General features: G+C 49.1%; 1 protein-coding gene across 1 annotated transcript in view; it reads left to right on the top strand.

The window, feature by feature from the left end:
* Positions 1-844: 844 nt before the first annotated feature.
* Positions 845-14,179, top strand: part of LOC121551702 (structural maintenance of chromosomes protein 2-like) — a 26,417-nt gene continuing 13,082 nt past the window's right edge. The window contains exons 1-15 of the mRNA XM_045211079.1: positions 845-1,177; positions 1,387-1,536; positions 2,149-2,271; positions 2,535-2,573; positions 3,092-3,202; positions 3,477-3,521; positions 3,933-4,034; positions 5,687-5,818; positions 6,158-6,307; positions 7,804-8,037; positions 8,266-8,425; positions 10,528-10,645; positions 11,723-11,861; positions 12,361-12,480; positions 12,871-13,075. Coding sequence (XP_045067014.1) covers positions 1,010-1,177; positions 1,387-1,536; positions 2,149-2,271; positions 2,535-2,573; positions 3,092-3,202; positions 3,477-3,521; positions 3,933-4,034; positions 5,687-5,818; positions 6,158-6,307; positions 7,804-8,037; positions 8,266-8,425; positions 10,528-10,645; positions 11,723-11,861; positions 12,361-12,480; positions 12,871-13,075 — 1,996 coding nt within the window. The 5' untranslated portion in view covers positions 845-1,009. The remainder of the gene's footprint in view (positions 1,178-1,386; positions 1,537-2,148; positions 2,272-2,534; positions 2,574-3,091; positions 3,203-3,476; positions 3,522-3,932; positions 4,035-5,686; positions 5,819-6,157; positions 6,308-7,803; positions 8,038-8,265; positions 8,426-10,527; positions 10,646-11,722; positions 11,862-12,360; positions 12,481-12,870; positions 13,076-14,179) is intronic.

Here is a 14,179-nt window from a genome sequence, read left to right as displayed (position 1 = left end):
AGATCTGTCAACAAGAGAGCCATGAACATGCTGAGTCAAGCTGAGGAGAGGGTGAGTAGAGGGAGGGAGGGAGAGAGAGAGGGTGGAGGAGAGATCTGTCAACAAGAGAGCCATGAACATGCTGAGTCAAGCTGAGGAGAGGGTGAGTAGAGGGAGGGAGGGAGGGAGGGAGGGAGAGGGTGGAGGAGAGATCTGTCAACAAGAGAGCCATGAACATGTTGAGTCAAGCTGAGGAGAGGGTGAGTAGAGGGAGGGAGGGAGGGAGGGAGAGAGGGTGGAGGAGAGATCTGTCAACAAGAGAGCCATGAACATGCTGAGTCAAGCTGAGGAGAGGGTGAGTAGAGGGAGGGAGGGAGGGAGGGAGAGGGTGGAGGAGAGATCTGTCAACAAGAGAGCCATGAACATGTTGAGTCAAGCTGAGGAGAGGGTGAGTAGAGGGAGGGAGGGAGGGAGAGAGGGTGGAGGAGAGATCTGTCAACAAGAGAGCCATGAACATGCTGAGTCAAGCTGAGGAGAGGGCATTGGCTCTAATCTAGCCCGTGCCTTTCGATTTCGAGAAGCTGAACAACTAATCGTTCACTTCTCTTCTCAAACCCCGGCCTGGTCTGTTCGGTCTCTTTCGCGATGTTGCGCCTCTGTGTTTAGAAACTCTGTGACCAAATTGCCTGATCTAAAAAAAATATAAGAAAACACATTGTTCAATATTTACAGCTATTATTAAAATTCTACAAGACTTAAAAAAAAAAAAAAGGTATCAAATAAGTAGGTATGATTGGGTATAAAATTGTTTAAAAAAAGGTTTACAACAACATTTGTGCGATAGGCGCATGCGCAGGACCAGAGAGCGGCAGCGTGCCTGGCGCCCAAATTCGAAAAGCAGAGGGGAAGCGTTTCTGTTGTTGACAGCACCACAACACTAGCTCTCCGGGTAGCCTGGTGGTTTTTTGAAACGTTATTACAATATATCGAAAAACATTGGAAATAGTTTTTGGGAAAGGACAACGCAAAGATGCACATCAAATCTATTATCTTAGAAGGGTTCAAGTCCTACGCGCAGAGGACAGAAATCAACGGATTTGATCCGCTCTTCAACGCTATCACGGGACTCAACGGGAGTGGAAAATCCAACATTCTCGACTCGATATGCTTTCTATTGGGGATATCCAACTTGTCTCAGGTAATATGCTAGCTACTTATTCATTAATTCGCAGAGAAGTTGCAGTTTTTATCCAGTGAGCTAAATACATTTCCTTGAAGTTAGCTTGTTGAGTTAGCTAGCTAACGTTAACTTGATACCTGCCGTGCCCACGTTCAATGAGGGTTACAGTAACGTTAGTAGAGAAGCTAGCTATCTGTACTTCCATCTGATCTTAACTTATCTTTCAGGTGCGAGCGGCCAATCTCCAGGATTTGGTGTACAAGAACGGTCAGGCCGGTATCACCAAAGCCACGGTGTCCATAACATTCGACAACTCCAACAAGAGCCAGAGTCCGCTTGGGTTCGAGACCCACGACGAAATCACGGTCACTAGACAGGTACGTTGTTCTCCCCCCTAGCCTCTATCCCTGTTTGTGGAAAGAGTCATGCTCCTGAGTAAAAAACGTGTGCCCTGCACCAGCTGGTCCAAGCCAGGGGATACTACTAGCTAACTACAACTTCTATCGAGTGGTCTGATCGAACCTCTTATGTGGTAGCTACTGCGTTAGGTTAGGTCTGGTTTGAAAATAATCGTTGGTTCAAGTCCCAGCTCTGACTGTTCCCTTTCCCAAATCACTACACTAACTGTCCACTGACTTGATTTCTCAGATGTATCCTGTATTGTCACTAGCCACTCAAACTAGTAATGCTTTTCACTATGATGACGTCTCATGCTGTCTCCTGTTTTCTTTTTCTCTCACCTTAATCACTACACTGGTGTTGACTGCTTAAACACAGGATGATGATCCATTCAAACGGGTGCCTTTACTATAATAATGTATCTTACTTTGCCGTAGCCTCTTGTTCTACTCACAGGTGGTGAGTAGCTATTATTAGCCGATAGCCATTCAAACCGATGCCATTTACTGTAGAGGATGCTCTTAAAGTGTTACTATGATGATTTACTGTGATGGAGTGGAGTGTCACTTTGCCGTATCCTCCAATCCCAGGTGGTGATAGGTGGTAGGAACAAGTACCTGATCAACGGGGTGAATGCCAACAACACCAGGGTGCAGGATCTGTTCTGCTCTGTAGGACTCAACGTCAACAACCCCCACTTCCTCATCATGCAGGTAGGCGTTTGAACACCGGAAGTACCTGAGTTGTTGTGTTCATTAGCCGCACACCGTAGCAAATCGTTTTCGCGACGAACAAGAGTTTCTATTGGACAAATTCGGGTTCCGTTTGGTTTCTAGAGAATACGCCCCTGAATGTTGTTCCACTTGTTGATAAGGAGCTTCTACGTATAGGTCTAAGAGGAATCGAACTGTGGTGCCACAAGTTTTATAAATGACTTGAATATTTATTTTATATATTTCTCTTTACAATATTTCAGGGGAGAATCACAAAGGTTCTGAACATGAAACCGCCTGAGGTAAGTCTACACACACACACACACACACACACACACACACACACACACACACACACACACCTGTTGAATCATGAAGTCTTGTAGCTTCTTGAAGCTTCCGTAGAGACACTCCACTCCACACACACCTCCTGGAGAAAGACGGACACACAAACATTCCTTTGCCCTCCTCTATAAAATCTCTCTAACCCTCCTGTCTCCTCTCTAACCCTCCTCTCTACTCCTCCTGTCTCCTCTCTAACCCTCCTCTCTACTCCTCCTATCTCCTCTCTAACCCTCCTCTCTACTCCTCCTATCTCCTCTCTAACCCTCCTCTCTACTCCTCCTGTCTCCTTTCTAACCCTCCTCTCTACTCGTCGTCTCTCCTCCATAAATCTCCTCTCTAACCCTCCTCTCTACTCCATAAATCTCCTCTCTAACCCTCCTCTTTACTCCTCCTCTATAAATCTCCTCTCTAACCCTCCTCTCTACTCCTCCTCTCTCCATAAATCTCCTCTCTACTCCTCCTCTCTCCTCCATAGATCCTAGCCATGATCGAGGAGGCAGCAGGAACCAGGATGTATGAGTGTAAAAAGATTAGCGCCCAGAAAACCATCGAGAAGAAAGAAGCCAAACTCAAAGAGATACAGACGGTGCGGCCTGTGATAACTTAGCTCGGTGTTTCCTGGTCCTGGGGACCCAAAGGGGTGCACGGTTTAGTTTTTTTCTCTAGCAAACTAGGTTCAACTAATCAACTCTTCGTCACACCTTCAGTTGAATCTAGTGTGTTAGTGCTAGGACACAAAAATATATGCACCTCTTGGGGTCCCCAGGATTGGGAAATGGACATAGCTCTTACTATCAAAAACGGTGCCTTGGATATTGGTCGGATTGGACTAATTTTGTGTTTGGTTGTGTTGTGTTCAGATCCTTAATGAAGAGATCACTCCTACCATGCAGAAGCTGAAGGAGGTAGGAACTCACATTTTAAGATATGTTTTGTAGAATAGGGGATCATCATGTCAGCTCAATACAAGACATTTCTATCTGCTTGGGCGATGTTGAGATCCTTGTCCCCTCATGAGTGTGGCCCTGGAATAAGCCCCCCCCCCCCACCAAGTAGACATTCCTTTCTTCCTCACTGTCCCTCCATCTATCCCACGTGGCTCAGTTGGTAGAGCATGGCACTTGTAACGCCAGGGTTGTGGGTTCGAATCCCACGGGGGATCAGTACGAATGAAAATGTTTGCACTCATTACTGTAAGTGGATAAGAGCGTCTGCTAAATGACTAAATGTAAATGTATTACCTACATAACCATCTTCTATTCTCTCTCCCTCCCTCCATCTCTCTCTCCCTCCCTCCATCCCTCCGTCCTCTGTAGGAGCGGTCTTCCTACCTGGAGTACCAGAAGTTGATGAGAGAGATAGAACACCTGAGTCGTCTGTACGTGGCCTGGTTGTTTGTCTGTGCAGAGGAGTCCAAGGTACTCACTCTCTCACTCACTCTCACACACTCACTCACTCTCACACACTCACACTGAAGGTCCTGTGTTGAATATGACCTCATCTTTATATGGTGTCTTCTCTTGTCATGTTGCTCTGCTGTCTTCTCTTGTCATGTTGCTCTGCTGTCTTCTCTTGTCACGTTGCTCTGGCCTCTTCTCTTGTCACGTTGCTCTGCTGTCTTCTCTTGTCACGTTGCCCTGGTGTCTTCTCTTGTCATGTTGCTCTGCTGTCTTCTCTTGTCACGTTGCTCTGGCCTCTTCTCTTGTCACGTTGCTCTGGCCTCTTCTCTTGTCACGTTGCTCTGGTGTCTTCTCTTGTCACGTTGCTCTGGTGTCTTCTCTTGTCACGTTGCTCTGCTGTCTTCTCTTGTCACGTTGCTCTGGTGTCTTCTCTTGTCACGTTGCTCTGGTGTCTTCTCTTGTCACGTTGCTCTGGTGTCTTCTCTTGTCACGTTGCTCTGGTGTCTTCTCTTGTCACGTTGCTCTGCTGTCTTCTCTTGTCACGTTGCTCTGGTGTCTTCTCTTGTCATGTTGCTCTGCTGTCTTCTCTTGTCACGTTGCTCTGCTGTCTTCTCTTGTCACGTTGCTCTGGTGTCTTCTCTTGTCACGTTGCTCTGCTGTCTTCTCTTGTCACGTTGCTCTGGCTTCTTCTCTTGTCACGTTGCTCTGGTGTCTTCTCTTGTCATGTTGCTCTGGCTTCTTCTCTTGTCACGTTGCTCTGGTGTCTTCTCTTGTCATGTTGCTCTGGCCTCTTGTCTTGTCATGTTGCTCTGCTGTCTTCTCTTGTCACGTTGCTCTGCTGTCTTCTCTTGTCACGTTGCTCTGATGTCTTCTCTTGTCACGTTGCTCTGCTGTCTTCTCTTGTCACGTTGCTCTGGCCTCTTCTCTTGTCACGTTGCTCTGGCCTCTTCTCTTGTCACGTTGCTCTGCTGTCTTCTCTTGTCACGTTGCTCTGCTGTCTTCTCTTGTCACGTTGCTCTGCTGTCTTCTCTTGTCACGTTGCTCTGCTGTCTTCTCTTGTCACGTTGCTCTGCTGTCTTCTCTTGTCACGTTGCTCTGCTGTCTTCTCTTGTCACGTTGCTCTGCTGTCTTCTCTTGTCACGTTGCTCTGCTGTCTTCTCTTGTCACGTTGCTCTGCTGTCTTCTCTTGTCACGTTGCTCTGCTGTCTTCTCTTGTCACGTTGCTCTGCTGTCTTCTCTTGTCACGTTGCTCTGCTGTCTTCTCTTGTCACGTTGCTCTGCTGTCTTCTCTTGTCACGTTGCTCTGCTGTCTTCTCTTGTCACGTTGCTCTGCTGTCTTCTCTTGTCATGTTGCTCTGCTGTCTTCTCTTGTCACGTTGCTCTGCTGTCTTCTCTTGTCATGTTGCTCTGGGGTCTTGTCATGTTGCTCTGCTGTCTTCTCTTGTCATGTTGCTCTGCTGTCTTCTCTTGTCATGTTGCTCTGCTGTCTTGTCTTGTCATGTTGCTCTGGGTTCTCCTTGTATGCCCAGCAATGTCCGTTGGGGATGAATAACAAAGTGAATTGAATGTAATTAAATAGAATGGAATGTGATTGAATTCACTGTAATTGGATTTGCAGGTGAAGTTTAATGGAATTGTTGTTAATAAAGTTTTCTTGATTTAAATCGCAGGTGAAGTCAGCGGAGGACCTAAAGGTAATGCAGGACTCCATCACTCAGCTGCAGGCCAACATGGCGGACAACGAACACAAGGTCCAGGAGCTCTCCGCTCAGATACAGGAACTGCAGAAGAAGAGGGACCAAGTAATGACATGCTATATTCAATTCAATACAACTTTATTAATCCACTCTGGGAGCGTTGGAGCAGAAACGTGTTGCAGATAACATAGCACATTGATGGGCACCACTTCTCTAATGTGAATGAAGAGTAATGGCAGTTCTATGTGACACATTTCTATCTGCAACTAATCAATCTCATTGGATGGACTGTTATATTTCTAACATTTAGCTTAGAGGTTATTACATATGACTATGTTCTGTGTGCCCTGACGTCTGTGTGCCCTGACGTCTGTGTGCCCTGCCGTCTGTTTGCCCTGCCGTCTGTGTGCCCTGACGTCTATGTGTGTCTCTCCTGTCCCATAGGAGGTTGGTGGAGTGCTGAAGGGTTTAGAGGAGACTCTGTCTGAGGTCCAGAGGGTGGATGCTAAAGCCCAGAGTGCCGTGGACATGAAGAAACAGAACCTGAAAGACGAAACCAAGAAGAGGAAGGAACTGGTGAAGACCATGGAGGAGGTGAGAGGAGGAGGATAAAGAGAGAGGGTGTAGGGGTGGAGAGAGGGTGTAGGGGTGGAGAGAGGGTGGTGAGAGGGTGTATGGGGTGGTGAGAGGGTGTATGGGGTGGAGAGAGGGTGTAGGGGTGGAGAGAGGGTGTAGGGGTGGAGAGAGGGTGTATGGGGTGGAGAGAGGGTGTATGGGGTGGAGAGAGGGTGTATGGGGTGGAGAGAGGGTGTATGGGGTGGAGAGAGGGTGTATGGGGTGGTGAGAGGGTGTAGTGGTGGAGAGAGGGTGTATGGGGTGGAGAGAGGGTGTAGTGGGGTGGAGAGAGGGTGTATGGGGTGGAGAGAGGGTGTATGGGGTGGAGAGAGGGTGTAGTGGTGGTGAGAGGGTGTAGTGGTGGTGAGAGGGTGTATGGGGTGGAGAGAGGGTGTAGGGGGTGGTGAGAGGGTGTATGGGGTGGTGAGAGGGTGTATGGGGTGGTGAGAGGGTGTATGGGGGTGGTGAGAGGGTGTATGGGGTGGAGAGAGGGTGTATGGGGTGGAGAGAGGGTGTATGGGGTGGTGAGAGGGTGTATGGGGGTGGTGAGAGGGTGTATGGGGTGGAGAGAGGGTGTAGTGGTGGTGAGAGGGTGTATGGGGTGGTGAGAGGGTGTATGGGGTGGTGAGAGGGTGTATGGGGGTGGTGAGAGGGTGTATGGGGGTGGAGAGAGGGTGTAGGGGTGGAGAGAGGGTGTATGGGGTGGAGAGAGGGTGTATGGGGGTGGTGAGAGGGTGTATGGGGTGGTGAGAGGGTGTAATGGGGGTGAGAGGGTGTATGGGGTGGAGAGAGGGTGTATGGGGTGGAGAGAGGGTGTATGGGGTGGAGAGAGGGTGTAGTGGTGGAGAGAGGGTGTATGGGGTGGAGAGAGGGTGTATGGGGTGGAGAGAGGGTGTATGGGGTGGTTTAGGGGGTGTATGGGGTGGTTGAGAGGGTGTATGGGGTGGAGAGAGGGTGTATGGGGTGGTGAGAGGGTGTATGGGGTGGAGAGAGGGTGTATGGGGTGGTGAGAGGGTGTAGGGGGAGAGAGGGTGTATGGGGTGGAGAGAGGGTGTATGGGGTGGAGAGAGGGTGTATGGGGTGGTGAGAGGGTGTATGGGGTGGCGAGAGGGTGTATGGGGGTGGCGAGAGGGTGTAGGGGGTGGAGAGAGGGTGTATGGGGTGGTGAGAGGGTGTATGGGGTGGTGAGAGGGTGTAGGGGGTGGAGAGAGGGTGTATGGGGTGGTGAGAGGGTGTATGGGGTGGTGAGAGGGTGTAGGGGTGGAGAGAGGGAGAGATGGAGAAAAGCAGACAGTCTGAAATATGAAGATAATAGGTTGTTACAACTACAACCACTTTCCCCTTTTCTCTCTCTCAATTCAATTCAATTTAATGCCTTTATTGGCAGGGAAACATATGTTTACATGGCCAAAATAAGTTAAATAGATAATCTCTCGGTCTCTCTCGCTCTCTGTCTGTCTGTGTTTCCCCCCCAGGATAAGAAGATGCTAGTGGTTAAGGAAGGAGAGGTATCTAAGGCAGCAGAGAAGCTGTCTGCCCTACAGGAGGAAGGTCAGAAGGATAGCGCCGCCCTAGAGGCCGCACAGTGTCACTTCAAGGCTGTGTCCGCAGGGCTGTCCACCAATGAGGACGGAGAAGAGGCCACGCTCGCTGGACAGATGATGACCTGCAAGAACGACATGAGTAAAGCTGACACTGAGGCCAAACAGGTGAGCGATTGATTGATTTGTAATAAAACATATTTGAAACAGAGAATTGATTGATTTGTAAGAACGATCTGAGTAAAGCTGACACAGGCCCAACAGGTGACCTCTGACCTACGACCTTCAAAGAATGTAAACTGAATTGAGGAGGATGGCCTCAATAAAAGTGTTTCCTGCTGTGTTGGATGAGTATCTGTAAGACTTGACTCTCTTTCTGTTGGTTGTTCTCCTCAGGCCCAGATGAAGCTGAAACATGCCCAGCAGGAGCTGAAGGCCAAGCAGACAGAGGTGAAGAAGATGGACTCTGGTTACCAGAAAGACCAGGAGGCCTTCAACACCGTCAAGAAGAACAAGGAGAAACTAGAGGCTGATATGGGGAAACTACAGTACCAAGGTAGAGGAGGAGGGAGAAACTAGAGGCTGATATGGGGAAACTACAGTACCAAGGTAGAGGAGGGAGAAACTAGAGGCTGATATGGGGAAACTACAGTACCAAGGTAGAGGAGGAGGAGGGAGAAACTAGAGGCTGATATGGGGAAACTACAGTACCAAGGTAGAGGGGGGAGAAACTAGAGGCTGATATGGGGAAACTACAGTACCAAGGTAGAGGAGGGAGGGAGAAACTAGAGGCTGATATGGGGAAACTACAGTACCAAGGTAGAGGGGGGAGAAACTAGAGGCTGATATGGGGAAACTACAGTACCAAGGTAGAGGAGGAGGGAGAAACTAGAGGCTGATATGGGGAAACTACAGTACCAAGGTAGAGGAGGAGGGAGAAACTAGAGGCTGATATGGGGAAACTACAGTACCAAGGTAGAGGAGGGAGAAACTAGAGGCTGATATGGGGAAACTACAGTACCAAGGTAGAGGAGGAGGAGAAACTAGAGGCTGATATGGGGAAACTACAGTACCAAGGTAGAGGAGGAGGGGGAGAAACTAGAGGCTGATATGGGGAAACTACAGTACCAAGGTAGAGGAGGAGGGAGAAACTAGAGGCTGATATGGGGAAACTACAGTACCAAGGTAGAGGAGGAGGAGAAACTAGAGGCTGATATGGGGAAACTACAGTACCAAGGTAGAGGAGGGAGAAACTAGAGGCTGATATGGGGAAACTACAGTACCAAGGTAGAGGAGGAGGGAGAAACTAGAGGCTGATATGGGGAAACTACAGTACCAAGGTAGAGGAGGAGGAGGGAGAAACTAGAGGCTGATATGGGGAAACTACAGTACCAAGGTAGAGGAGGAGGGGAGAAACTAGAGGCTGATATGGGGAAACTACAGTACCAAGGTAGAGGAGGGAGAAACTAGAGGCTGATATGGGGAAACTACAGTACCAAGGTAGAGGAGGAGGGGGGAGAAACTAGAGGCTGATATGGGGAAACTACAGTACCAAGGTAGAGGAGGAGGAGGGAGAAACTAGAGGCTGATATGGGGAAACTACAGTACCAAGGTAGAGGAGGAGGAGGGAGAAACTAGAGGCTGATATGGGGAAACTACAGTACCAAGGTAGAGGAGGAGGAGGGAGAAACTAGAGGCTGATATGGGGAAACTACAGTACCAAGGTAGAGGAGGAGGAGGGAGAAACTAGAGGCTGATATGGGGAAACTACAGTACCAAGGTAGAGGAGGAGGGAGAAACTAGAGGCTGATATGGGGAAACTACAGTACCAAGGTAGAGGAGGAGGAGAAAACTAGAGGCTGATATGGGGAAACTACAGTACCAAGGTAGAGGAGGAGGAGGGAGAAACTAGAGGCTGATATGGGGAAACTACAGTACCAAGGTAGAGGAGGAGGAGGAGAAACTAGAGGCTGATATGGGGAAACTACAGTACCAAGGTAGAGGGGGAGGAGGAGAAACTAGAGGCTGATATGGGGAAACTACAGTACCAAGGTAGAGGAGGAGGGAGAAACTAGAGGCTGATATGGGGAAACTACAGTACCAAGGTAGAGGAGGGAGAAACTAGAGGCTGATATGGGGAAACTACAGTACCAAGGTAGAGGAGGAGGGAGAAACTAGAGGCTGATATGGGGAAACTACAGTACCAAGGTAGAGGAGGGGGAGAAACTAGAGGCTGATATGGGGAAACTACAGTACCAAGGTAGAGGAGGAGGGAGAAACTAGAGGCTGATATGGGGAAACTACAGTACCAAGGTAGAGGAGGGAGGAGGGAGAAACTAGAGGCTGATATGGGGAAACTACAGTACCAAGGTAGAGGAGGAGGGAGAAACTAGAGGCTGATATGGGGAAACTACAGTACCAAGGTAGAGGAGGGAGGAGGGGGGAGCAATACCCAAATGAGAGATGAAAGAGTAACAGTTTGCTGATACTTTCACAAAGGAAACTGTCAAGATGGGACCATATCAGATGTTTTTTTGTTTTAATTGGAGTTGTACCTGCTGGACGCTTTACAACAATAATTAGGGATTCAAATGTTGAGGCTTGTGTTGATTATAAAACGTTGAGGCTTGTGCTGACGTCTGATGCGTTGTTTATCAGATGGGAAGGAGGAGAGTCTTCTGGACAGGAAGAGACAGCTGAACCGTGAGGTCACCACCCTCAGAAATACCTACGAGAGTCTGATGGCCCGCTTCCCTAACCTACGCTTCGACTACAAGTACGCCGTGTGGGGTCACCCAGGGGTCAATAACATGTTAGGTCATTTAGCAGACACTCTTATCCAGAGAGACGTACAGTTAGTGCATTCATCTTCAGATAGCTAGGTGGGACAACCACATATCTCAGTTAGGGCATTCATCTTCAGATAGCTAGGTGGGACAACCACATATCTCAGTTAGTGCATTCATCTTCAGATAGCTAGGTGGGACAACCACATATCTCAGTTAGTGCATTCATCTTCAGATAGCTAGGTGGGACAACCACATATCTCAGTTAGTGCATTCATCTTCAGATAGCTAGGTGGGACAACCACATATCTCAGTTAGTGCATTCATCTTCAGATAGCTAGGTGGGACCACCACATATCTCAGTTAGTGCATTCATCTTCAGATAGCTAGGTGGGACAACCACATATCTGTCAGTGCATTCATCTTCAGATAGCTAGGTGAGACAACCACATATCTGTCAGTGCATTCATCTTCAGATAGCTAGGTGAGACAACCACATATCTGTCAGTGCATTCATCTTCAGATAGCTAGGTGGGACAACCCCATATCTCAGTTAGGGCATTCATCTTCAGATAGCTAGGTGAGACAACCCCATATCTCAGTCATAGTAAGTACATGTTTCCTCTAAAGTAGTTATCAGCACCGAGCTAGTAGGAAAAGATAAGTACAGGTATTTAATTTGTATGTTTCTCTCTCTCTGTGTATCTCTGTCTCTTTCCTTCTCTGTCTTTCTATCTCTCTCTCTCTCTCTCTCTCTCTCTCTCTCTCTCTCTCTCTCTCTCTCTCCGTCTCTCTCTCTCTCCTCTGTCTCTCTCTCTCTCTCTCTCCGTCTCTCTCTCTCTCCTCTGTCTCTGTCTCTCTCCTCTGTCTCTGTCTCTCTCTCTCTCTGTCTCTCTCTCTCCTCTGTCTCTTGTCTCTCTCTCTCTCCTCTGTCTCTCTGTCTCTCTCCTCTGTCTCTCTCTCTCTCTCTCCTCTCTCTGTCTGTCTCTCTCTCTCCTCTGTCTCTCTCTCTCTCTCTCTCTCTCCTCGGTCTCTCTCTCTCTCTGTATCTCTCCCTTCCCCCATAGGGACCCAGAGCGTGGCTGGGACCGTAGCAGAGTAAAGGGACTCCTAGCTAACCTGATAACAGTCAGTGATGTGTCCTACTCTACTGGACTAGAGGTGGTGGCTGGGGGCAAACTCTACAATGTAGTGGTGGACACTGAGGTTAGTGTCCAACAGGTCTGACATCCATTCACTGCAGAACACTTGAGTATATTAAGGCTAACCGTGAGATGCTTTCACTGGAAGAGAAGAAGATTGTGTTTGCTACGGTCGTCATGACAATAGTTCTGTCCAGGAGCTGTAGTTCCTGGTTCTGTACTGGAATGTGAAAGGAGGAGGGGCTTAGCTCCCATAACTCTCTCTCTCTCTCTCTCTCTCTGTGTCTGTCTGTCTCTCTCTCTCTGTGTGTCTCTCTCTCTCTCTCTCTCTCTCTCTCTCTGTGTCTGTCTGTCTCTCTCTCTCTGTGTCTCTCTCTCTCTCTCTCTCTGTGTGTCTCTCTCTCTCTCTGTGTGTCTGTCTCTCTGTGTCTCTCTCTCTGTCTCTCTCTCTCTGTGTATGTCCCTCTCTCTCTGTGTCTCTCTCTGTCTCTCTCTCTCTGTGTATGTCCCTCTCTCTCTGTGTCTCTCTCTGTCTCTCTCTCTCTCTCTGTGTGTGTCTCTAGGTGACAGGTAAGAAGTTGTTAGAGAAAGGAGAGCTGAAGCGTAGATACACCATCATCCCTCTCAACAAGATCTCTGCCAGGACCCTTAATGACAGTGTGGTCAACACAGCCAAGAGTCTGGTGAGATATAACATACACTGAGTACAGACAGACATACACCCTCCCACCCACACACACACCTTACACCCACGCACCCACCCACACACACACCTTACACCCACCCACCCACACCTTACACCCTCCCACCCACCCACCCACACCTTACACCCTCCCACACACACCTCACACCCCCCCACCCACCCACACCCACACCTTACACCCACCCACACACACCTTACACCCACCCACCCACACCTTACACCCACCCACCCACACACCCACCCACCCACACCTTACACCCACCCACACACACCTTACACCCTCCCACACTCCACAAGATCTCTGCCAGACTTTCTCAATACCAACTTTGGTTGGTTACGAGCCCCCCTCCCTCTCTCCCTCCATCTCCAGGTAGGGGAGAACAACGTCCATACAGCTCTGTCTCTGGTTGGCTATGAGGCGGACCTGAGGAAGGCCATGGAGTATGTGTTTGGTTCGACGTTGGTATGTGACACTTTGGACAACGCCAAGCGAGTGGCCTTCGACAAGCGAGTCATGACCAAGACTGTTACTCTGGGGGGAGACGTCTTCGATCCTCAGGGGACACTGAGTGGAGGTGAGGCACACGGACTGAAACACCTCTTAGATGATGATGATGATGATGATGACCGTCGCTGCTGCTTCATTTATTTTCTCTCCCCTCCTCTTCACCCCTCTCCTCTTCACCCCTCTCCTCTCCTCTTCACCCCTCTCCTCTTCACCCCTCTCCTCTTCACTCCTCTCCTCTTCACCCCTCTCCTCTTCACTCCTCTCCTCTTCACCCCTCTCCTCTCCTCTTCACCCCTCTCACCGCCTCTCCGCTCGTCTCTCTCTCTCTAGGAGTCAGTCTGTCTCTGTGTTGTCCAGTCTTATGGTTGTGTCTCTCTCTCTAGGAGTCAGTCTGTCTCTGTGTTGTCCAGTCTTAAGGTTGTGTGTCTCTCTCTCTCTAGGAGTCAGTCTGTCTCTGTGTTGTCCAGTCTTAAGGTTGTGTGTCTCTCTCTCTCTCTAGGAGTCAGGCTGTCTCTGTGTTGTCCAGTCTTAAGGTTGTGTGTCTCTCTCTCTAGGAGTCAGGCTGTCTCTGTGTTGTCCAGTCTTAAGGTTGTGTGCTCTCTCTCTCTCTAGGAGTCAGTCTGTCTCTGTGTTGTCCAGTCTTAAGGTTGTGTCTCTCTCTCTCTAGGAGTCAGTCTGTCTCTGTGTTGTCCAGTCTTAAGGTTGTGTCTCTCTCTCCCTCTAGGAGTCAGTCTGTCTCTGTGTTGTCCAGTCTTAAGGTTGTGTCTCTCTCCCTCTAGGAGTCAGTCTGTCTCTGTGTTGTCCAGTCTTAAGGTTGTGTGTCTCTCTCTCTAGGAGTCAGTCTGTCTCTGTGTTGTCCAGTCTTAAGGTTGTGTCTCTCTCCCTCTAGGAGTCAGTCTGTCTCTGTGTTGTCCAGTCTTAAGGTTGTGTCTCTCTCTCTCTAGGAGTCAGTCTGTCTCTGTGTTGTCCAGTCTTAAGGTTGTGTCTCTCTCCCTCTAGGAGTCAGTCTGTCTCTGTGTTGTCCAGTCTTAAGGTTGTGTGTCTCTCTCCCTCTAGGAGTCAGTCTGTCTCTGTGTTGTCCAGTCTTAAGGTTGTGTCTCTCTCTCTCTAGGAGTCAGGCTGTCTCTGTGTTGTCCAGTCTTAAGGTTGTCTCTCTCTCTCTCTAGGAGTC

Source organism: Coregonus clupeaformis, chromosome 35 (assembly GCF_020615455.1).
Source record: "Coregonus clupeaformis isolate EN_2021a chromosome 35, ASM2061545v1, whole genome shotgun sequence".
In the NCBI taxonomy this organism is placed as follows: domain Eukaryota; kingdom Metazoa; phylum Chordata; class Actinopteri; order Salmoniformes; family Salmonidae; genus Coregonus; species Coregonus clupeaformis.
This window is presented reverse-complemented; position numbering and strand designations above follow the sequence as displayed.